This window comes from Chanodichthys erythropterus, chromosome 10, assembly GCF_024489055.1.
Source record: "Chanodichthys erythropterus isolate Z2021 chromosome 10, ASM2448905v1, whole genome shotgun sequence".
Classification (NCBI taxonomy): Eukaryota; Metazoa; Chordata; class Actinopteri; order Cypriniformes; family Xenocyprididae; genus Chanodichthys; species Chanodichthys erythropterus.
In genome coordinates this window covers 59,927,454-59,952,770 of record NC_090230.1, presented here as the reverse complement: position 1 = coordinate 59,952,770, position 25,317 = coordinate 59,927,454, and the positions used below count along the sequence as shown (strand labels likewise).

At 39.5% G+C, this 25,317-nt stretch overlaps 1 protein-coding gene across 1 annotated transcript in view; it reads right to left on the bottom strand.

The window, feature by feature from the left end:
- Window positions 1-23,883, bottom strand: part of LOC137028415 (fibrillin-2) — a 148,856-nt gene extending 124,973 nt beyond the window's left edge. Inside the window, exons 1-5 of the mRNA XM_067397170.1 lie at window positions 23,798-23,883; window positions 23,371-23,453; window positions 18,095-18,193; window positions 17,781-17,876; window positions 8,629-8,724 (exon numbers count right to left, since the gene is read on the bottom strand). Coding sequence (XP_067253271.1) covers window positions 8,629-8,724; window positions 17,781-17,876; window positions 18,095-18,193; window positions 23,371-23,453; window positions 23,798-23,883 — 460 coding nt within the window. The remainder of the gene's footprint in view (window positions 1-8,628; window positions 8,725-17,780; window positions 17,877-18,094; window positions 18,194-23,370; window positions 23,454-23,797) is intronic.
- Window positions 23,884-25,317: the final 1,434 nt, after the last annotated feature.

The window sequence follows — 25,317 nt, the reverse complement described above, 5'->3', positions numbered from 1 at the left end:
CCGTGACAGTAATAAGAATTAGATTTTTTTTTTTTTTTTTTACATTTCAGTGATGAGAATAGTCCTTATAGTACTTGTCATGAAAATATGGTGACAATGCAAACAAATCTTAATGATCCTAAAATCTCTTAGGCAAGTAATAATTACTTACCCATGGCAACTAATGAAACGATTATTCCATCTGATATACTGTCAGTCCCAATAAAGTGGACGAGATAGGAGATTGCAATTTTCTGAAGTTGATTTTGGGGGAACAATATATAGAACAAAGAAAACAAAGTCCAGCCAGATATTAATGGGAAGCATAAGTATAGCATGAACACAAAACATTTGTGCATTTAGAATTAGCCGACTGATTGTTTACCATCTCCAGAAGAATTTTAATGACCTATACTGATCCTCTACAAAACGAACAAATAAACATGTTTAATATAATGATGTTTAAAAGAGCACCAGCAAAGCAGCAGCACATGGAAGCCGTCTGGAGAGAGAATGACTCAGGTAGTCTGAGCTGTCCTGCGCAGCTTGACATGTGTTCTGCATTACACAACCATGAGCTTTCATTTATCATGAGCCCTTGTGCCAACTCCTACACATCCTGAAAAAAAGGGGAAAAAAACGTTGTCCTCATTGTCTCTTTCCTTAGCATGTTGCAGGGTTACGATTCCATTTGAATCTTATTTTAATTTTTCATATGATGCTTTACAATCACAACACAAGGACACATCCAGCATTACATTTTATTTCAAAACCCCTGTAAATTGTCACAGATGGGTGAAATAAAGTTAAGCGAAGGATAAAAGCAGTTAAAAGGTTTATTTACAATGAACTCAAGAACTAAGAACACAAAGAGAACATCCAATGTAAATGTGACGAGAACTGTCAATGAACAGAAGGAAACACAGATCTTAAATATACTGAACAAACCAATCAACTAAATGAACATCGGGTGCAAACGATAATCAAACAATGAGTAACCTAGGAGACTAAATAGAAACTAGAAACTGAAACAAAGGAAACAGATAAAACAGGACATAACCCTGACATAAATGCAATCTCAGTTCATTTATTTTATAGTCAAGTCACCTTTATTTATATAGCGCTTTTTACAATGCAGATTGTGTCAAAGCAGCTTTACAGAGATAACTGGTATATAATTTTGGCTGCACAGCAGCTCTTAAAGAAAATGGTGTCAATGCAGGCAAATCAAAACACTGTTGAATATCAAATCTCAAGTGTCCCCAACTAAGCAAGCCAAAGGCGACAGTGGCAAGGAACCCAAACTCCAACAGGTGGCAAATAGGTGTTAAAATGGAGAAAAAAACCTTGGGAAAAACCCAATACCTTTATACGTAAGGCTTAGTTGGGGGACAGTTCTCCTCTGGCGAACAGTGATTCGTTACGATTCAGGTAGCTATCATAAGCCACTCCTTCGTTATTTTAGCTGTGTGCTTAGGGTCATTGTCATGTTGGAAGGTAAACCTTCGGCCCAGTCTGAGGTCCTGAGCACTCTGGAGAAGGTTTTCGTCCAGGATATCCCTGTACTTGGCCGCATTCATCTTTCCCTCGATTGCAACCAGTCGTCCTGTCCCTGCAGCTGAAAAACACCCCCACAGCATGATGCTGCCACCACCATGCTTCACTGTTGGGACTGTGTTGGACAGGTGATGAGCAGAGCCTGGTTTTCTCCACACATACAGCTTAGAATTAAGGCCAAAAAGTTCTATCTTGGTCTCATCAGACCAGAGAATCTTATTTTTCACCATCTTGGAGTCCTTCAGGTGTTTTTTTTTTTAAAAAAAACTCCATGCAGGCTTTTATGTGTCTTGCACTGAGGAGAGGCTTCCGTCGGGCCACTCTGCCATAAAGCCCCGACTGGTGGAGGGCTGCAGTGATGGTTGACTTTCTACAACTTTCTCCCATCTCCCGACTGCATCTCTGGAGCTCAGCCACAGTGATCTTTGGGTTCTTCTTTACCTCTCTCACCAAGGCTCTTCTCCCCAAATAGCTCAGTTTGGCCGGACGGCCAGCTCTAGGAAGGGTTCTGGTCGTCCCAATTGTCTTCCATTTAAGGATTATGGAGGCCACTGTGCTCTTAGGAACCTTAAGTGCAGCTGAATTTTTTTTGTAACCTTGGCCAGATCTGTGCCTTGCCACAATTCTGTCTCTGAGCTCTTAAGGCAGTTCCTTTGACCTCATGATTCTTATTTACTCTGACATGCATGCACTGTGAGCTGTAAGGTCTTATATAGACAGGTGTGTGGCTTTCCTAATCAAGTCCAATCAGTATAATCAAACACAGCTGGACTCAAATGAAGGTGTAGAACCATCTCAAGGATGATCAGAAGAAATGGACAGCACCTGAGTTAAATATATGAGTGTCACAGTAAAGGGTCTGAATACTTCTTAGGACCATGTGATATTTCAGTTTTTCTTTTTTAATAAATCTGCAAAAATGTCAACTAGACTTGTGCCGATATTCGGTAATGCGATAAATCGTGATAATGAATATGCACAATATTGTTATCGTGGGCATTTCAATATACCGTAAATAATAATTTATTACCAATTATTAATTTTTTTATAATGCAATTAAGAATACTTTACCCATCAACCGTATAAAATGCAAAACATTGCTGTATTCTGCCTCAAAAGAACACGCGCTCAGATGTAAACAATCCCAATGTGCACGAGAAGCACATGGCGGAAAGAGTGAAGGAGACGTGCTGAATAAAAGTGTGCGTTCACTCTCTGACAGCAGAGGGCGCTGATGGAACAGCAGAATGCAGCAGTTACCACGGAAACCGCGTAAACAAAGCAACTGCGCTAGTTAAGTTTTTTAAAATGCTTCAAACAGCCATTAATGTTTTTGTAATCTCAATGTTGTTCATCACCAAATACTTAAAAAGACCAAAAGACTTAAAAGTCTATTTTCAAACCTTATATTTTAATCTGGACTACCTCATGCCCTAATTATTAGAAATGTTCTGATTATTTGGTATTGTTCAGAAAAAGTTTGAAACATATGTCTTCATTAGTTAACATTTTAACTAATGTGTTCCTGCTATTAGACTGAGAGTGACTTCTCAAGCCTTTGAAGAGCCGTTTCTACATGTGTTGGTGTGAAGGCACATTACAGCAAAGCCGCAAGCTTTCCAGTGTGAGCCCTCAAGCTATTTATACAGCTCTCAACTGCTGTTTTCACAGCATCATTTGCCCTGTTGGTTTGCGATTTGGGCCAGTTCCTCTGTGCGTGTGACTCAGGGAGCACAATAGAACACAGCTGAATTTCCCCCTTCTAAAAGAGCTTCACAGCAAACCCTGAGTCTTTTTCAAGATGTCATTTCGTCTGTGCATTACTGGATGAGGTCGTTCCCTGGTCCCCGCTGATGGTCACAATCGCTGTGTCGCATGCCTGGGCATTCAGCATGCTTAGGCAGCTTTTATGGATAGTTTATGTTCTCACTGCGGGAACATGACTATCTCAGTGTTGAGGTCTAGACTCTTGTTCTTTGGTTCTCAAGGGGCAAGGGTCCCTCCCCTATGCCCCGTACGGCCATTTTTTCTGGCTCCAGCCAGGGGAGTGGCATGGCAGCATGTAGGGAGGGTGACTTGAGGATTATGGTCAGGGCTTCATGGAGCTCGGCAGGCCCCTGTCCCCTCTGCAACACTGCAGCCTGTGGTGTTACCGGAGGATCATGCTGGTCCCTCTGTTGAGCGACCAGTCGTTTCCTTTGGTGCACCGATGGATGACCAGATGTTGATTGCAGCATCGGAAGCACGACCTGATCGTCAGGTTCCTGAGGTGGGGCGAGGAGACTGAATCCGCCTCACCCTTCCTCTATACCAGGGGTCTCAAACTCAAATTGGCGGGGGGCCGTTTCTGTGATTGACACCTCATAGGAGGGCCATATTAACATTCAAGCGCAAGAAAGCGCAACATTTCAGAAAATTTACTTTCCTTTGCATTACTCATTTACATTAAATTTGCCTACTTAAATATCTTTATACCTATACTATAAATATTTTATTTACCATACTAAATGTAAACAGCAGTATCTCTCTCATTGAGTTTAATTATATGACTAATATAATACTACTAATATACTAATATAATACTACTAATATACTATTAATTGCAATAGTCTGGTGCAACTTCTCACATCCAACAAGGTGCATGGAATAAAAAAATTTGTAATTTAGGAACAAAACCATCAACACTTGTGGCGTGGAGGGGTCAGAAATAAACAAAATACTATCAACTTTATTTTGCCAAAAAATAAAAATCTCTTATTGCTACATATATTATTAGTTTTTAATATTTAGTGGAAGTATTTTACCTTACTTTATGTTAGCTTAAATAACATTAAATTTTTGCACTGACCAACACTGTACTGAACAAATACAATCCCTGAATACATTTGTACACTCTTCTGTTTCTTGACAGACACCTGGCAGCGCATTTGTCCAAGATGCCGTTTGAGCATCGGTAACGTTTAATGGCTGCATCAGACGCATTTCGGTGGTTTAAATCGACGCTCGTGACTTAAAGTCGAGTGCTTTTACTGTAATTTAGGCAAGCGCGCTCATAATAGAAGCGACACGGTTGAGAGCGTGGCTGGTGGCTCATGGTTGCATAGCAACGACAGGAGCGAAAGCGCATTGGAAAGAAGGAGAATGCGGCGCAGCCGCTTATGTGAAGTGATATGTGAATGCCCCCATAGAACGGCGACTTTTTCTTTGCATATCAGACCGGTAGCAACTAGAGAATAATAATAATTATAATTTAGCGGGCCGGATTGTGTTTTATTTTTGAGATCAGTTGCGGGCCGGGTAGAGGGGGAGGGCGGGCCGTAAATGGCCCGTGGGCCGGCAGTTTGAGACCACTGTTCTATACCCTCTTGGGATATCTCCCTGGTACTTACATCTCTCCGGGGTCATCCCTTCGAGCCTTTGCAGTCAGTGGAGTTAAAAGTACTGTCACTTAAGACCATCATCCTGGTTGCATTGGCCTCTGTGAAGAGGGTAGGGGACCCACATGCATTTTCGGTCGACGAATCGTGCCTGGATTTCAGGCCCGGTGACTCTCACGTTATCCTGAGACCCCAGCCTGGATATGTGCCCAAGGTTCCTACCACTCCCTTCAGAGATAAGGTAGTGAACCTGCAAGCGCTGCCTTCAGAAGAGGCAGACCCAGCCCTGGCTTTGCTCTGACCCATCCGTGCTCTGCGCCTGTACATGGATAGAACGCAAAGCTTTAGGATCTGAGATCAGCTCTTTGTCTGTTACGGAGGCCAGCAGAAGGGAAAGGCTGTCTCCAAGCAGAGGATGGCCCACTGGATAGTGGATGCCATCGCCTTGGCTTATCAGTCCCAATGCGTGCCTTGCCCGCTCGGGTTAAGAGCTCACTACACTAGAGGAGTTGCCTCTTCCTGGGCACTTCGCTGACAGATATCTGTAGAGCTGCGGGCTGGGCAACACACAACACATTCGCTAGATTCTATAGCCTTAGTGTGAAACCGGTATATTCCCGTGTACTCGCTTCCAGTAGCCGGTAAACACGAAGAACCCGTTCTAGCATCGGCTTGCAAGGCCATTCCCGCCCCCTGGGCCAGATAAGTGCATCCATTACTCCAGCAGAGTTCCCCGCTTGGCAAACCCTGTCGAGTTCCTCCGCCTCCCCTTGCGGCTCGGCCGTTGCGGAGTGTCTGATGCCAGGCCAAATCTCCGTATCTACGTTGAGGTTTGGCTGGGTGCCATATGTCGTGACCCCTCCACGTGAGTGGTCCCATATGTGTATTGTCCATGGTCAAACTCCCCCTGGTGAGCCTGTGTCTTTCCCTAAGCAGAGCCAGCTCTGCTGTCACCTGCCAGATGAGTCTCCCCCTATCTCTAGGCTGGAGCCTTCCCAGGGACTCCATATGCGTACTGCCCATGGCCAGTCCATATGTGTAACTGTGTGACTGGAAGGGAACATCTCGGTTACGTATATAATGGAGACGTATGTCCCGTCACCACAGTTCCTGTGCCTTCGCTGTAGTGCAGACTCTAGGTTGTCCCCTTAGCGAAAAACAGAGTGCGATTGCATCCGCTTCCCTATTTATACCCTCCTGGCGGAGGTGATGCGCATTATGCAAATATCGCACGCCAATTCCATTTGCTTGTTTCAGTTCACTCGAAGCTGATAGGGCTCTCTGGCGATATCCCAATTCGTCAGTCACTACTGACGTATGTCTCCGTTCCCTCCTTCAGGGACGTTTCTTATAATAAAGTATTTCATCAACCAAAAAACCTGTTTTCATTAATTTAATGGGCATTTTATTATTATCATTCTGATGATAATAATAATAAATGATTGTTTAATACCGGTTATCATCATAAGATGTTTATCTTACCGTGAAAATCTCATACTGTTACAGCCCTACATTGAAGTTTGGATCTAGGTGCAAACGGTATATTTATAAACACAAAAAAACTATGGAACACAGAAGCACAGGAAAAACCACAGGAGCACCAAACCAAAAAAGGATTGAACCAAACAGGTATAAATATACAGGATAAATGAAGGATCAAACAAGATACAGGTGGGACTAATCAATGAACCAATGTGTAACTATAGGAATAAATGACACTGGGACTAAACACAGCCAAGGTAACTAAAGTCAAAGAACCAAAACTACACAAAAGATATGTGAAAGTATCTGTCAAAGAAACCTCACAAGGGATCATAAAGCCACACCGGACGAGAAGTGCCACACTGCGTCACACTAATGCAAAATGCAATGTATCTACCAGCCTAGGGTGAAGTCAGTATACAATAATCTGAGAAAAATATAATGTAATTTAATGGAAAACTGCTGTATGTGAGTGGCAAGGCAGGATTATGAACAGCCTCTGAAGTTGTAGCTGGGAGCCGCTGATAGAAAATAATGACATTTTGTGACTTCGGTACCAAGTTGGTACTGAAATTTTGAAAATGTGATGATACTAGCATTTCTGTAGTTCCAGGAGTACCGAGTATCCAGGTATATTCGGTACCCACTGATAGGGCTGTGCCAGTATTTTACGTGAATAAGACATGAGTGAAGCACAAAGCTTTGTTTACAGAAGAAATAGGCTAATAGGTTAGCAATTAAATGTGACATCGCAGCCATGGAATCATTTTGGTTCATGCCGAATGAGAGAGGTACGTAAGCTGTGTTGGCTTTATTGTATTATGTTTTGCGACTCGAGATCTGGTCACCTGTTTAGCACAAAATTTAACAATATTCCATTAGTTATTCCACTGAACATGGAATCTCTGTTTCTTTTCCCAAATCTTCACTCATGCAGGGGATTATAAACATTTCTTCCTTTCGTTCTTTTAATTAGGCCTATCATATTCGCATTCTTTACTGTGGTAAAGTAGAAAAACACCATAGGACAGAAACCTTTTGGCTTGCATGTCAATTTCTATTTAACACAGTTTGTGCTTGTTATTAGACCTAGACTTTATAAGGCATGTCAAATTTATTTGTATACCGCGTTTCACACACGCTGGTGATTTTTAGTTTCACTTTCTCTGGCAGTGCAAAATCAAACATAGCCTGAATGTCTGAAGATAAAACTAACTCTTCAGACCTTTTACAACAAGTGTCAGCTGCTTGTAACATCAGGAGACAACATGAAGATATTATTGAAGAGAAATGATCTCTTTCCTGCTCGTGTCCCACATCCCTCTCAAAGAGCAGAGCGGCTATATGAAGCATCTTTGTGTGGAAATAAAAAACAAATGTTTTTTTTAGAATAATACTTAACTTTCTTATTATTTAGGTTACCATTATTTACTGATATTTATTTCATAGTTTTTATTTCATAGTGTGTTTTACTGAAGGAATAGCTAAAATAAACACGCATGTCTGTGTCAAAATGGATGTTTGAGCATTTATTTATTTTTTTATATTTCAAAATTTATTTCACTGAGGTATATATATACACACACAAACATACACACACGCTCCAAATATTTATCTGTATGATAACCATCATATTTAATGTGTTTTTAAAAATAGGCTAATTAAATATAATAGTAAAATAGTTCAAACAGATTTTCCTGTGGTACCGAAATTGGTACCAAGAATCATAAAATTTTACTGGTATTGGTACCAACTTCTGGAATTTTGGTACCGTGACAACACTATATGAAACAATGAAAAAGAAACTTTGAAGAAAACACTGACCAATAAATTTGTCACTAAAAAGAATAATAAATGAACAGAGCGGATTAAGGGTTATTTCAGTGAAAACTTCGGAGTGAAAAGAAAAAAAAAAAATGTATAGCTTTACCATACACATTGAAATGTTTGGCACTGAAATGTACTAGTATGTAGAAATTAACATTAAGTAAGATTAATAAATGCTGCAAGATTAATGTTAATGACGCATCCAACAAACCTAACCTTATTGTACAATATTACCAAATATTACCTAATGCATAATTTATGTTTATGTCAGGAGTTATGATTAATTGTGCCAGTAGATTATTGTATGCATTGCCTTTAATGAACATGTTAACAACACTAGTTTTTGAATGTGTGCACAAATATGCTGCTGCCAATAAGTCACAGTTTTGTGATTGGTTGTTCTTACCTCTCTCACACTGCGGCCCAGTGAAGCCATATACACACGCACAGCGGTTTGGTCCAATGCAGCGTCCACCATTCTGACAGGTCTTCTCACAGACAGCTGAAACAAAACCACCTGCATTAAAACTGTTTCAATAGTGGGACTAATTTGATCCTCTTAAAGGGTTATTTCACCCAAAAATGAAAATTCTCTCATTAATTACTCACCCTCATATCTTTCCAAACCCATAAGCCCTTCATTCATCTTCAGAACACAGATTAAGATATTTTTTTATGAAATCCGAGAGCTCTCTGACTCCTCCATAGACAGCAATTTAATTACCACTGTCAAGGCCCAGAAAGGTACTAAAGACATCGTTAAAATAGTCTACATGACTACAGTGGTACAACCTTAATTTTATGAAGTGACAAGAATATTTTTTGCGAGCAAAAACAATAATAATAAAATAATGACTTTATTCAACCATCTCTTCTCTTATATGTCAGTCTTCTACGCAACTGACGTAGTACACGTAGTGCAGCTCTTCTGTGTTTACATCCGAACACCGGCTCAGTATTTGTGATGCTGATACAGGAGCAGGCCAATAATGAGTTGCCGTTCTGACGTTGAATATGGAAGCGCTGCACTGTGCTTAATACTTAGCTGCATATGAGACTGACATGGAAGAGAAGAGATTGTTGAATAAAGCCGTTATTTTTGTTTTTGCACACAAAAAGCATTCTCATTGCTTCATAAAATTAAGGTTAAACCACTGTAGTCACATGGACTATTTTAACAATGTCTTTAGTCAGGGTTTATGCAGGTTTCAGTAAGTCAAATTTAAGACCTTTTTAAGACATTTTAAGACCATAAAGACTGAAATTTAAGACCTACACGACGCATTACCAAAAAATATTCAAATCAAAGAAATTCTGAAAAAATCATTTTATTTCAATGAATTCAGTCATTGAAAAAGCATTTATTTAATTTACAGATAAAGCAATCACATTAGTAACCTTCCACACACATCAATGTGCCAAATGCCCAAAACCTTAGGCCCAAAATGAAAATAGGCTAAAACAAACTTGCCCTCAAATAGAATAGATTTCATTTCATTATTTATTTACATTACAAAACAGCATATTAATAGCCTAATAAAGATTGAACAGGCTACTCCAACCCATGTAACAACCAATGTAGCACACACACACACACACACACCAGATAATCTATTTTAGATAGATAGATACTCTAATTATCCCGAGGTAAGTATCTATCTAACATGGATTATCTGATATATGTATGTATGTGTGTGTGTGTGTGTGTGTGTGTGTGTGTCCCGCACTGTCCCATGAACTGTGAGCCCAGGTACCTCGACTAAACTATTTCATTGTTCCAGAACAATGGTCCTGTTGGTCTGATTTTGGCTTTCATTGAACGTTACGACCTATGGTTACGACATACGGCCCGGTAAGAGTACGAATCAATTCCCTCTTTATAAACTCCCCCAATCCAAATCTCGCCATAAGCGATCTTGTTGGGCCCGCAAGAGAACGGCTTCGCGATTACTGAATCAGGGAACATCACTTGGAAGAGATCGCTAATCTCACTGTTGCTATTAAATGAGTGGTGTTTGTTTAGTCACCGTGTGTAGTATCCAAAGCACCTCGGCTTTCGATGTGTCAGTCGCTCCAAAAGTACCCCGAAGGTTGTTCGACGGAGCTGTGATGATATTGCGCTGGAGACCGGAGGGACCAAGCATTGAGGAGGACGACGGCAGTGGTGAGGCTAATTGGCTGAGTCCGCTGAAGGGATTTTGCGGCTAGCTTGTGTTTCTCCGCTCTGGCGTGTGACTCCAGCGCCTTTACACCGCTTCACACCCAGACTCTCTAACTGATTTTTTTTTTTTTTTTTTGCAAAGTTTGCAGTGAGCCTCGTACCTGGAGCTGGGTACCGCTTGTAACCAACAGCAGAAATCGCTGTGATCTAGCCATGTCTCGTTGAAAGTACACTTTCCCATTTTCCACACGTAGCCGAACTTTAACAAACTCTGAGGAGACGCAGACGTATTTCGCGGGCAGGTATTACATTTATCACGGGATCGGTAGTTTTATCACCGCGTATACCAACACCAATATACCCCAGAAAGAACTACGACTCGCTACTTTTTTGCTACTTTGTAATAACTTTCAGCAGGTAGCGTTTCTGGAAATGGGTAAAAAAATGTAAGACCTGACTAAATGAAATTTAAGACCTCTGATGAAAATCTGGCCGTTTTTAAGACTTTTTAAGGCCTTAAATTTAAAGTTCAGAATTTTAGACTTTTTAAGACTTTTTAAGACCCCGCGGAAACCCTGTTAGTACCTTTCTGGGCCTTGACAGTGGTAAATAAATTGCTGTCTATGGACGAGTCAGAGAGCTCTCAGATTTCATCAAAATTATCTTAAAGTCTTCCTGTAGTCAATTATTTTATCCCTTAAAACTCATCTTTAATCACCAAAATGACATATTTAAAAAAAAAAAATTAAAGTGAAAAAAAATTCTTCATGCCTTAAAATAGCTTGAATGCAACTCTACACCCTTGCCTCATTTAATATATACGAATCAATGAATATGCAAATTAGCCCCGCCTCCACTCGCTCACGCCAGCTCGGAGAGTCTACTGTTGCTGTAGTGATGAGCAATTTGTTGTTTGTGTTGTAGATATTTAAGAAAAAACTTGCTTCGCTTCATATATTCAGTTTAACAGCTGTGCAACTGGACTGCTCACATATTTTCTGAAGCTTAAATTGTTTTAAATTATGAATTGGTAAAACACCTTTGCAAAACGGACTGAATCCACTTGCATTTGTTTGGACTGCTCTCTCACTGAATCACCTGAAGCGATTTCTCAGTAAATCAGACAGTGTCAAGAGAACAAGCAGCCATTTTCCTCTGTGAACATGCACCAAATGGATGTTTGACAATTCCGTTGCTTTTTGGAGTTTTTTTAGATTTAAAAAAACATTCAGATGAAATCCTGCAGGCGCCCGTGCCTTATCCGTAGGTTACATGAAATAGCGCAGATTTCCAGCGTATTTACTTCAACTTATCAGGTAGGCTAATATCTATGGTTTGATCCATTCCAGAGGCGGCCAAAATTCCACACTGACTGACATAAGCACATGAATCACGGTCACACGCACACAGAGCAATATTGTTTTAGCTTTTATAGTTTTATAGTATTAAAATATTTCGGAGAACAAAAACATGAACTTTATTGGCTTTACTTCAAGTCAACTGTCACTTTACTTTGGCGCGAGCCCCTAAGCGCTTGCACCGTGGCTCGCACACTTGGCACAGCCCTTGCGACTGTCATTGATTAATATGAATTAATTTAGGCTAATTAGCCTTTTGCTTGACTACGTTATCAAACAGCTGATAATGTGTTGCTACTGCACACCGTTCCTGTTCTTCATCTCAGAGTCAGACAGCTGCCTTCTAACAATCAGTATCCCTACAAACGCATTGAACAACTCAGAACATCAGTGGAGAAAGGCATATAGTTCATCATATCATTGTAATAGACTCGCTATATTGCTAAATCTACACAATTTTTCATAGAAAAATTACCGGGATAACCTGGCTTCTCTCGAGACTTTCCTGCTTCAGAGCAGTCATAGTTAATGATATGCTAAAGCCTGCCAGCAGGTTGTTGTGATTGGTTACAAGGTAGTCTGTGACGTCACAAACACCCATGATTTCAAACCGTGGGTTTTAGACTGTCTTTGTTTACTGCAGTTTCAAACATAAAATACTCAGCAATGGTGCTGACTTATGAATTTGCACATGGTTTGTCTTAAAGACTATTAAAAACACCACACAGACATATAAACAACATTAAAAACTTGATTTTCACCACTGGGGGTCTTTAAATTGTGTTCCAAAGATGATTGTGGGTTTAGAACAACATGAGGTTGAGTAATTGATGACAGAATTTTCTTTTTTGGGTGAACTAACCCTTTAAGATCTACAGGTCACACACATTCTTCACATAAAAGACAAAATATATGACCTGCCCTACATGATTTGATGATGAAAGTGGGCTAAATGCCATTAGGTCAGGTATTATTGCCTGATGTCCTATGCGAAAAACATTTAAATCATCTTAATCTTAAGGGTCCCGTTCTTCGTGATCCCATGTTTCAAACTTTAGTTAGTGTGTAATGTTGTTGTTAGAGTATAAATAAAATCTGTAAAATTTTAAAGCTCAAAGTTCAATGCCTAGCGAGATATTTTATTTAACAGAAGTCGCCTACATTGAACGGCCAGTTTGGACTACATCCCTCTACTTCCTTCTTTAATGACATCACTAAAACAGTTTTTTGACTAACCTCCGCCCACAGGAATACACAAAAAAGGGGGCGTGGTCTTGTTTCGCTCCCACGGAGAAGAGCAAGAGTTGCGTTTGTAGAGTGTGTTTGTCGCCATGTCCTCGTTACGTATTTTTGAAGGAGGGACTTCATAGAACAAGGAAGTCATCAGCCCGTTTTTATGACAGTGGAAACAGCGGTATAAAGATGAGTAAATTATGTGAAAAATACTGTGTTTTTTTACACGTGAAACATGAACACATGTTATATTGGACACTATAAACACAATCAAAGCTTCAAAAAAACACGAAAAACGGAACCTTTAAAGTCTACAGCACTGACTTATAACTGAACAGTGATTATGACTAGCTTACTACAGGCCGGCTGTTAACACCGGTACTGTCCAGACAGGTTATTGTTGCTCATCTTGCATTTCAAAACCTTGGCAAAAGGCCATGGCTTTAGAACCAGAATCAAAGAAACTTTCAGTGCTAGCTGAGTGCCAAACAGACAAGAGCCAAGAGCTTTGAACTGCCCTTTATAGTCTATGAGCAAAGCCTTGAATTCCTACAGAAAAGACTGCTTCTCTGGATGATTTATATTTGCTGCAACCATGGAAAACCTGTAGAGGTCTATGTTGATTATAGAAGTTTATGACAGAGCAGGACACCTGCAGATCCTTTAAAACATAATTGTTAGTTTGTATGCATTCCATTGAGAAAAATACAGGTAGGCTTTGAGCACTGTGAACATTAGCTGAACCTCAGTCTATGGAGTAAGGAGTGACTATGTTCCTGTACAACAAGTCCTCAATTCAGTTGCTAACTAATTCCTAGCCAGCATGTTATGGTACAAACACCTAGATGGGCTTCTTGCTCATGTATATAATCAAAACAAGTAGTGTGTTAGTAGTTCAGATAAATGTGCTGTCTTTATTTCAAATAAAACTTGATTTGAAATGTGTCAGACTTGATCTTTGAAGCATTGTTGTAATATGACTGATGATCGTTTCAAGGACTGAGAGGTTGGTTGATTTGGGCAAGTGGGGATATCACTGAACTGAACTCTAGCAGGACCTGGAAGACCTTAGCAAATATGTGACAGAGAATTTATGTGGAATAAAAACAAGCCAATCATTAGCATTCAGAGGATATAAGAAGGGACCAGGTTGTCCAGAGAGGACAAACTCAAACCTGTCCTGGAAGCCCCCACACACCTGATATAACTCACCAGCTCAATAGTAGAGGCTGCAAGACGAGAACTGGGTGTATCTTACAAAGGAAACAATCAAAAATGTGCAGTAGTGGGGGTCCCCAGGACAGGTTTGATAAGCACTGATGTGCTTGATTAGGGAGACGAGCAGAGGGAAATGTGCAGTGCTGGGTTACTACAGGACCAGAGCTGGGATGCACTGTTCTAGTAGGAGCCTGAGAAGAAACTCTAGATCATTCAGGAAAGTGCCATGAGCACCAATTGACACAGATGATAAAATCCAATATATGGAGGTGGATGTATTCAATATGAATGGGGAGATTTGTAAGAGGCAAGATACCGACTGTCAAAGACTCCAATAGACTGTGACACTATCCACCGTATTCCTGACGAGCATATTGTGGGTGGCACTTCTGGTTTGGGGAACTTCCATTCGAAAAGACTGAAAGGAATCATTTCAAATCATAAGGTTTCCCTACAAATAAAGCTTATCCATCAGTTTGACTGAATGAGCTGTCAAATTTCCTTCATGTTTTATTTTCAGACATAATGAGTATAACGTGGCCTACCACTTTGTGGCTGAGTTGCTGTTGTTCCCAGTTGCTTCCACTTTGTTATGATACCACTAACTGTTGACCGTGGAATATTTAGTAGTGAGGGAAATTTCATGGATTTATTGCACAGGTGGCAACCTATCATGGTACCCATAGGCGTAATTTGCAGGTGGGACATGTCCCCACCACTTTTTGAATGGGTCGCGGATATCTAATACAAAAGAAACACCTCTAATTGATTATCAATTTGTGTTAATAGGCGATCTGGTGCTGGGGTGTGTTGTTTTTGAAATCATGTTGAGTGCTCGTTGTCACTGTTATCAGAGGCGCAACAGTGTTCTCTTGGCGCTCGTGCACACTGCGCAGTCCTTCAATCTATCGCTGTTGCGGAGACTTTCTATTCGTTACGCTGAAATCACAAAACAAAATACACATAAACGTGTCCCTGCTCTTGATATACAATCACTGACGAACATCTTTGGTTTTAATGAGAAAAAAATAAAAATAAATCACACATGGTTGGATTCGAACCCAGAATCTCTTGCATGCTAAACGAAAATAATGCCTGCAGTCCATCAGGACAATCTATTTTCATCAGCGGATCCACGTATTTATTAACTAATATACATACTCTCGAGACATATTGTATTATAGCAGATGTAAGGAAGAAACTATCATATTCATTTTAAAGGGGTGGTTATGTGGTTTTTTTCTAGGCTTGATTGTGTTTTGGGTGCACAGTTTAACATGTCTTAATGCTTCGGGGGTTTTTTTAAATGCTGTATTTTTCATATATTTTATCTTAATTCTACACCTCAGTTTCCACTGTCATATGAACGGCTCGTTTGACTTCCTGCTTCTATGAAGCCACTCCCTCCGACATACGCAATGTGCTCAGATTGGTCAGCAGGTTGGTAACTGGCCCAGTCTGTCGTGATTCGCTGAAGCATCCGGAAACGCCACGCCCCTTACCATTCGTAGTTACGCGCTTAGGTGGAAAGTAAATAATAGCGCCTATATTGCTGTATCGAATTGAGCCGAATCAGACCCAGATGAAAAGGGTCAGGCAGAACCTCTCCAATCGCAGCTTTTAAAGGACGTTTATGGATGGTATTTCATTTAGTATTTGTGTCAAAGTGTTTAGATGCTGTCACTGCTGTTTGTTAGCTTTCAATATACAGTTTTATCCTGATTAAAGCTTTACTGTTGCCGAATACATGACTGAGTAGTCGCATTTTTGTGAAGGTATCTTAATTTATAGCATGAACAACTGTTTGTCTATGAACATAGAAGTTTGTTGGTGTTTGTTGCACTAGAACTTAGCTAACTGGCTAGCAGAAACAAGTTGCTCTTTGTATATGTCCTTGATGCATTAAAAACAGCAACAGAACTATAACATTACGTTTAAAAGACAATAAAACGTTCTTACAGTTTGGGAGCGATAAACAACTGCTTCTGCTTTTAAAGTGGGAACTGCTTCATCTTTCAGTAAAAGTCTTTGTGTAAATCCAGCATTAAACTCGTGTAGATTCTGGAAACTGTCTTCAGCACCACATCCAGTGTAGAAAATATCACAGAATATAATGGGTTCTATATCTTTTGACGCGTTGCACAGCTCGCGTTCGGTGTAAACAACTCTTCCGCTTCCATTATGCTGTGCCACATGGCCTCGCCCACTTTGTTGCGTGTTCCTGGGGGCAGTGTTTATGTTAATAGCAAGGGTTTATGATGTCACCAACCTGGGAAGAAGCTTGTTGTAGTCCAAACTGCCTGTTTTTGTAGGCTTTAAACTGCCATAACTTTAAAAGACAATATCTCCGTGTGCATTGAACTTTCAGCGCTGTAACTTTGCAGATACTGTTTATGCTCAAGTAGCAACATTACACACTAACTAAAGTTAAAAAAGTGAAATCGCATGCAACCACCCCTTTAATATTATTATATTATTATTGTAATAATACAATTACAATACCCCCCCCACATACACATTCCTGTCCTACCCACTTTTTAAAACAAAGTTATGCCACTGATGGTACCACACTTGAATTCACTGAGCTCCTGAGAGTGACCCATTCTTTCACAAATGTTTGTAGAAGCAGTCTGCATGCCTAGGTGCTTTATTTTATACACCTGTGGCCATGGAAGTGATTGGAACACCTGAATACTAAGATTTGGAGGGGTGTATCAATACTTTTGGCAATATAGTATATGTTACATAATACAGATATATATTACTACTGTGATATTTAACCCGTCCGTTATTGCTGTGGAAAGAATCACGCTTTTGGGGTTATTCATGGTCTGTTGAAAGTACTTTGTTGATGCTTTTACACTTTTTAATATCATTTTAATGTTCAATGGTTGAAGGGTGTGTAGAATAATGTTATCTCATTGTACCCAGTTAAAAAAAAAGTATCATTGTGTTTATAGAGCAAGCCACTTTCACTGATTGTTTACAGCTTAATGAAAGTTACACTCATAATTCGCACAATTATGGATTGAAAAAAAAAAGGATCCAAAGTAAGATCCAAGTGCAAATATTGAAAGGGCAAACCACACAGCATAAATTCAAAAGACAGAAGAGGATGAAAAGAGAACAAGAATACTTAAAATTGCAGTGGATGCACAAGACTATGGATATTAAAACTCATAAATACTAAAACAACGGGAAGTGTGAAGAATACCAAAGATTCATCATAGTTCAGTATTCTGGTGAGGGCACCACTGGGCTCAGATGCTACACATAAACCTGAAATAGAAGCAGCAGAGGTGGCAGTGTCTTTAGGTGTATCAGTTGGAGTCATCAAGTGAAGAAATGCCATTTGTGACAAGTAGAAAAAGTTCTGTGTTTTTCTTTACAAACCGGTAGGTATAGAGAGCCCCTGGTTTTGAGATCTGCAGAGGTTAGTATAGGACAGATGACACTGAATGGTTTTTAGTAGACTCTATTGAAATGATGGACAAGGATAAGTGACAACATGTTGAGTCTTGAATGTGTGCAGTTTGGAAAGCATCAAGTATTATGCAGGCTCAGGCCACAAACACAAAGTATACTCACGCTGACCACAAAAGCTTCCTGTATATCCCTTTAGACACTGGCAATGGTCATCTTCACACACCCCTCCATTCATACATCTGATATTGCATTGCTGGGCTTTAACAAGAAAAGAGAGAGGGAGACAGAAATACTTCATAGTCACAAGTTATGACTGGTTATGACTGTTTTACATGCCATGTGTACTTCACTGCTTTTTCTATAGTCTTATTGTATTTCTTTTTCTTTCGAAATCTACTTTGAATAGAAATGTGTTAAATATACAGTACAATGTAAAAAAATTCTGTATAATATAACAAATAATGTATAAAACATACATGATTTGGTGGCACAGGTTGGGGCTATCTGGCCACCAGGACACGTGCACATGTTGGGTCTGGAGCAGAAACCATCACCACAGCTGTTCCGGCAAATAGCTGCAATACAGAGCATGTGGTAATATTAACAGAAAATGTCACTGGAATGAAGTAACTTGAGTGTTTAAAGGCTTTCTGATTTAATTTAACCCTCTGGAGTCTGAGGCTGATTGGGGGCCTGGAGAAGTTGACATGCCCTGACATTTGTGCTTTTTTCAGTTGTTCATAAACATTAATGACAAAAGTGTCATTACACTGTATTCAGCACAAACTAGGCTACCATAATATGTGAGGAACATGTATGTACATGTTTGTGTTTTTGAAGGAATAACGTTTATGCGTGGTTATTGAAAAAATAAAAAAAATTAAGTCACTGAAATAAGGCCAAAAATATATATTAAATCTGTGTTTACAAGACTTCTGGGTATTGGGGGTTGTAGGCTAGAGTTTTTGCTTCAAAATTATGTAAAAATTATAATGTCTACTTTTTCATATAAAACAATATATTGATTTAGTTTTTGTAAGACACTTTTTGTCAAGAAACACAGTATGCGTGGAGGCGTGAATCATCATGAATAATGGGTGATTTACACCTGAGAAGACAAAAGAATCGCATAAAGAACCCCTAATGGTGCTGCATATTAATGAGGCCTTTCAGTCAGGTAGGCTGTGAAAAAAAACTCTGTAATCATGTCTGAGCTCAATTTAAAATAATGTAAAAAATATAATGTATTTCTATGATGCAAACAGTCTGAATATAGGTTTTTAGCTTAAGCATTCACATTGAGAAATATTGATGGATTCTCATATGTTTATGTCAATTTTCTATACAGAGGAGTTATATTTATTCTATATTCATTGTTATCACTATGAGCGCTGGTGTTTTCAATTCATACTTGCAGCCGGAGGGTGCTCTGTACACCTTTAGTCCACAAATTATTCTAAAGAAGAAGAGGACATTTCAGGAATGGTGTTTTCAATTCATACTTGCAGGGATCACGGATTTCTGACATGTGTCTCTTTTCATACAGATTACATAAACACAGACTTACACGATTTAAAACCTGACATTTCAACGTTTTTTTAGACATAAGTCTAATTTTTTTGTGATTAGTATTCACTAAGTTACAGTTCATTTTCTGAGAACTATCAGATTAAACTTTGTTCAGAGGGAGAGGACAGATCATACATCATTTTAGTTTTCTTTATTTTGCAAAAAGCACAACATTTTGTTTTTAGTCTGAGTGTATACAAATATTCTATAGTTTCAATTGATATATTACTTATGTCTCTATGACAAAAAATGACGGAATGTTTTAAGTCTGTTTTGCTGCAATGTGAAAAAAACCCTGAAAACACACTGGAGCGTTTTCAGACCTCAGGGAGTTAAACTGTAAGAACTTTTGTAGAATTATGACAGAAACAAAGTCAATCTGGTCAGTAAAAAATTGAAGCTGTTAATGTTGTTTGTGGAGTTGTTTAAAGTGTTCCTTATAGATTTTTGAAAATTACCTTTCATGTTGTGTGTAACATAGCTCTAAGTGCATGAAAACATCCTGCAAAGTTTTAAATCTGAAAGTGCATCATATATAAAGTTATTGTCTCTCAAAAGTAAGAATCGACTCTGAGTCAATTAAACGAGTCGTTTGTAAAATGAATCCTTAGCCGTTTCGTTGTGACGTCACAATGAAACATTAACATATTGCCCATTTATTGCGTGTACAGACGCCAGGGATATTCAATTTTTCAATAGCAGTACAATCTTTTGTTGTGTCCCTGTCATTTTACTGACGACTGCTTCTCAAACCTCGGGGAGTTTAACGCAGGATTCACAAAATGCTTGGTCTTAAAATATGCATCAATGCCCAGTTTAATTTGGACCAGCTTGCTCCTCTGAATCTCAACCTGTATGTACGATTAATAATTGAGGTTTATATTTTCTAGCGATCGAAATTCGTAGTTTTGCATGTTATGTTGTGTAATGCACACCCTTAGTCTGCATGTCTCCTGCTAACCGGCTAACTCACAATGTGGGTCCAATATTGTCTAAAAATGTGTCAATTAATGCAGCTTTTCTGTCTTATTACTTGGAGTAATGATCAAGGATGGAGCACAACGTTTGTTTACAGAATGTAATGCATTATCAGCTATTCGCGTTTGTGCTCGGCTAACGTTGGAGTTTACAACATACCCGTGGTCCGGTTCGCTTACATAAATGTGAAACAAACATTTTTTTAGCATGAGAGCGCAATTCCACAAATGCGCCGATGGGAGTGGCAAGTTTTGCGCGTGATCTAGCCTACTGTTGATGAGCAAATTAAAGATCACAGACACAGTCAAATCATTTACATAACGACCAACGTAATCTACCAACAGCAGTGCAAATTAGCGTTGAAGTAGTTATAAAATGCAAGTATATAACAATTAGTTCAAACTTTGACCTGTGGAGGGCAGTAATACTTTTAGTAGCGTCTACACTGCTGGAATTCTAATACAGAAGAAGAATAAAAAAGCTAGTTCAAGATGAGCATCTATGGTTAAACGTATATAATTTTTAATTTTTTTTTAGAAAATGACCAAACGTTTCACTAGATAAGACCCACTAGATAAATTCCTCGTCTGGTATCGTTTAAAGCCCATTGAAGCTGCACTGAAATTTTGACCTTCAACCATTTAGGGCCAATTGAAGTCACCTATTAGGAGAATAATCCCGGAATGGGGGTGAGTAAATTATCAGGAAATTTTTATTTGAAAGTGGACTAATCCTTTAAGACATGCTTTTTCAGCACTAATTCTGCACTTCAGTAAATCCCGACAGTAGTTTTTTAACCCCAAAAGAGGGGCTGCGCTGGCGCAAGCTGTTAGTAAATCTGGCCCTTAATGTCTTCTTTTAATCTTCAGTTGATTTCATCTAAGGCTGTGGCTGAAGTTACTCTCTGCTTGTCTCTTCTCTTTTTTCTGCTCTTGTTGTTCCTCTTTCCTTCAGTGAATCTGCTTGTAAACAGCAGGTGTTCATCATTATGCTCAATTATTAATTAATCACTTAATTATCTCATAAACTGCAACACTGATGCCGGGTTCACACCGCAAGCGGCAGCAGAGCGGAAGCAGCGCGTGAGTGGGAACTGCAGCTGCAGAGACGCGCGAGTATTCACACTGGAAGCGTTTGTACAGCGTCACAGCAGCGGCTCGAAGCTGCATATAAAGTGAGCATTTCTTTACAAAGACAGCTATAAATTTGTTTTTATAATTGGTCATTGTTAAACTTGATAGTCTTGAAAGTTTGTTAACATGCAAGGTGTACAACACTCACATATAAACATAAAGCCTAAATAAAAATAAATAAATAAAAGCCTCCTGTCATCCATTGCTGCACACGAATAAGGTAAGCTTTGTGTTTTACATCATCTGACGCATGAACATGTTTACAAGACTGCAAACTCTGCGAAAAAGACAGCAAACTCGGGTTTGATTTGGGTATGCAAGAGCCTATATGGCTGTCTGTGTAATAACTAAAATAATGTTTATATATCATATTTTCTGGCTAGTTTAGTTTTCTATAATAAACCATACTTTAACCCAAACTGAATAATTAAAAACACGTTTAAATGAGTAAATCTTCTATAAATATTTTTTAATATTAATTTTCTCTCCTGACATACTTCAATTCTTGTTAAAACACACTAGATATGCTTATTCTGTGCATTTTGAGCACTTTTTGTGTGAAATCACTTTTATTTTGTCCATCAAAGGTGTACTTTCACTTTAATTGAGCGTTAGCAGAGCAGCAAAAATAGACCCAGCGCCGAAACGATCGCGGCACTGCTGCTTCTGCTCTGCTCCTGCTCCGCGCTGCCGCGCAGCCTCTGCGTGCGGTGTGAACGCTCTCATCTGTTAACATGGACGCCGAAAAAATACGCGCTGCTTCTGCTCTGCTGCCGCTTGCGGTGTGAACCCGGCCTGAGTCTGTTAATTTCACTCTTTGTGGTGTGGACACATGAACACTGAACAGTATTCATTTAACATTGATGGTATTGTTGTGGGATTAAAGGTGTACAATAAAAGACACCACAAAACATATTTAACCGTAATAAAATTGGGTAGGGTACATTTAAGCCGCGTTTCCACCGAAATTACCCGGAACAATTGTACCAGTACTATTTCTCCCAGGAACTTTTTGTCCCCCCCAGACCTGTTGCCTTCTGCGTTTCCACGCGGTCTAAAGTTCCGTGGAGATTAGGCTACTTTGTCCGGTGACGTAGTACTGCGCGCAACTGTTTCTTCCTGTCAGTGACGGACCGTAATCATTCTTGTGTACCACCTCGCCATCAGGGACTTTTCTGAGGGGGAAATTTTACCCGGAACTTTTTTTAGTTCCTGGTTCCTGCGGTGGAAACACACCGAGTACCAGCCCAAAGTCCCTAGTTCCTGGGTTAAGTTCCTGCGGTGGAAACAGGGCTTTACACAACAACAATGTCCTAAAAACAGAAAAGTTTTTCCTTTCAATTTTTCATGTACGGACAATGTTGTCACAACAATCCCTGTATTATGTAAAAAACGCTGTATTATGCTGGTGGGTCAGTAGTTTGTGATGTCACTTTGTAAAGAAACACTACACGCCTATGGACTAACATGCATGCGTGTGACGTCACCATGTTCACGGAGACAATAATGGTACAGTTTTTAAAAAACTTGCATTTTGAAACCTTGCATTTTCAAAAGTTTTCCATTTTTAGTTGAAAACTGTGCCATATAAACAGCTCCTATGTTTAAAAAAATTGAAGAAAAACATTAATACTCTGCTGCCAGCAATTAAAAAGTAAACTTACTGTGAAATAAAAAAAACAGCTGAAAATAGTTTAATTTACTAAATGAAACAATTTAACTTACTCAAATGTTAGTAAAAGTTCATTGCACTAAATAGAAAAAAAGTTATGTGAACTCAATAAATGATAGAGTAAATCTTGAAATTAAATGTTTATTTTATGTGTTTTTAAACATAAATGGAACTGTAAATTAACAGTAAACTAGTGGCAACCCCTACTGCCAGATTTGTGTCTAAGCAGGTGATAAAAAATGTTTTCTTAATTTCTACAAGGCATAAAATAAGCTTTAATTCATTATATACTTCCTAGAATTTTTTTATTAGAATAAATCTATAGCATAAGGCAATGAAATTCAAAAGCACACTCATTGAACCTAGAGACAGTGTGAGGAACATCTGGACTCTGACTTACGCACAACACACTGGTTCCCCCCGGGCAGAGTCTTCCAGCCTGGACAGCAGTAGGACTGCAGACGAGATCCACACACATTAGGTCTGCAAAAAACAATGATGAGCTTCAAGATCAAATTGACCTTCATAATAAATGTACAAGGAAACCTATGAGACAAAGCAATCGAAGAAATCTGCACACACAAACAATAATAGCTTGTCTAAAAGTTCACAGATAAACTGTTCATATATGATACATGTTTCTGTAATAAAACTGCATGTTTCTCACTCAAAACAGCCCACATATCACAGCCTTATACTAATAAAATAACAGCATTAGTTTGATATGTGTGTGTGTGTGTGTGTGTGTGTGTGTGTGTGTGTGTGTGTGTGTGTGTGTGTGTGTGTGTGTGTGTGTGTGAGAGAGAGAGAGAGAGAGAGAGACTCACCCTCTCAAGGACTCTTGTTTTTCTCGTCTCTGGGATCCATCCATATGAACAGTCGCTTTTCCATAAATTCCTGAGATTTTCCCCATTAAAATTCCCAGTACAGCAACAAATCCAACTAAACACCTCAGATCCCTTTGAGATGACATGATAGATCCAGTGAACCTTTACAATCAGTTAGTCCAAGAGATGAATGGAAAATCATAACAGATGTAAAGTTGTACGATAAAGAGCTGAACTGAAGTGCAGGAGGAGAGCATGGATGAAGGAGGATCCCACACATTTCGTCAGGGTAACTTATAAAATCGTGACGCCAACACCGGTCTATCAAATCTAACTATCCTGCAATTCACACGCGAAACGTGAGAAAATGTGTGGATGAAAATTATTTTTTATAAAACAGGGTGCGATTGCCGAGGGATTTCCCGGCTTCTGAACTTGACACCCCCCCCCCTTAGTAGTTAATTTAGTTATCTCTCTCTCTCTCTCTCTCTCTCTCTCTCTCTCCTATCGTTTAGAAATAGCAGAAATCAACGGTTTTACTCTCTATTGCCGTCCTGGACATGAGGCGATACTATCTATATCAGCACAACGCACTGTCACTACGTCATGAGATCAAAAACTGATTTCCGTTTTAACTATTATGTTAAGCTTTAGCAGTAGCCTACTAATGACTTATCTTGTTCACAATAAAAGGACGGTAACTACCGTATAACGATAACGATGTAGTTCTAAAAATCGTTCTAAAGAGTATCTATAAAAATCGTTCTATAAAAGAGTAGCAGATACATACTAATTGTCGTGTAGCGCGCAGCATCCAGTATTTACAATATCGGCGATTACAATGGGTTCTTGTCTTGTCGTGCCGCTCGCGTCCAGTGTAGACACGGTGATAGCTGCGTTACTGCAGCACCCCAACTTCGTACTGACTATAACGACAACGTCATGGTGGAACTAGTTTGAATCATAGCAAAAATGGTTGGAATCACTTTCAGCACAAACACCGGTGATCACCGCGAGATGCATGCCTGTTAGAAATGTGTCAGAGTGTGGACCTTGCTCTGATGTCATGCCGACGTGTGTCAAAAACTCTCGCGACAGAGAAGCGGCCTCATCAGATTAGAAATGGAGAAATGAAGTATAGCGTTATTTTACTGTCAAATGTCGAGAGCACATTATTGTGACGCGAGAGCATATCAATGTAATGCGCGAGCACAAATCTGTCCGCTCGCGCGCAGATTTCCTCTGCTCTCGCGCAAATCTGGACGCGCGCGCTCAAATATACAGTGCTCTCTTATGAACTGCCTCTCCTCTCGCTTAGATATTGTGTGTGCACACTCAAACTGTTTCCTGCGTGCTCAAACGTGTCCTGTGCGCTCACGAATCTCTCCGTGCTCTTGCAGAAATTAATTTGCTTTTGGATTAAACGCTGTCAAAAGTTATAAACCAATCAGAAGAGAGGACTGATCCATGAAAATGCTACGTGGAATCTTATTGGCTGCGAGTGAACTTCGCCTGGAATT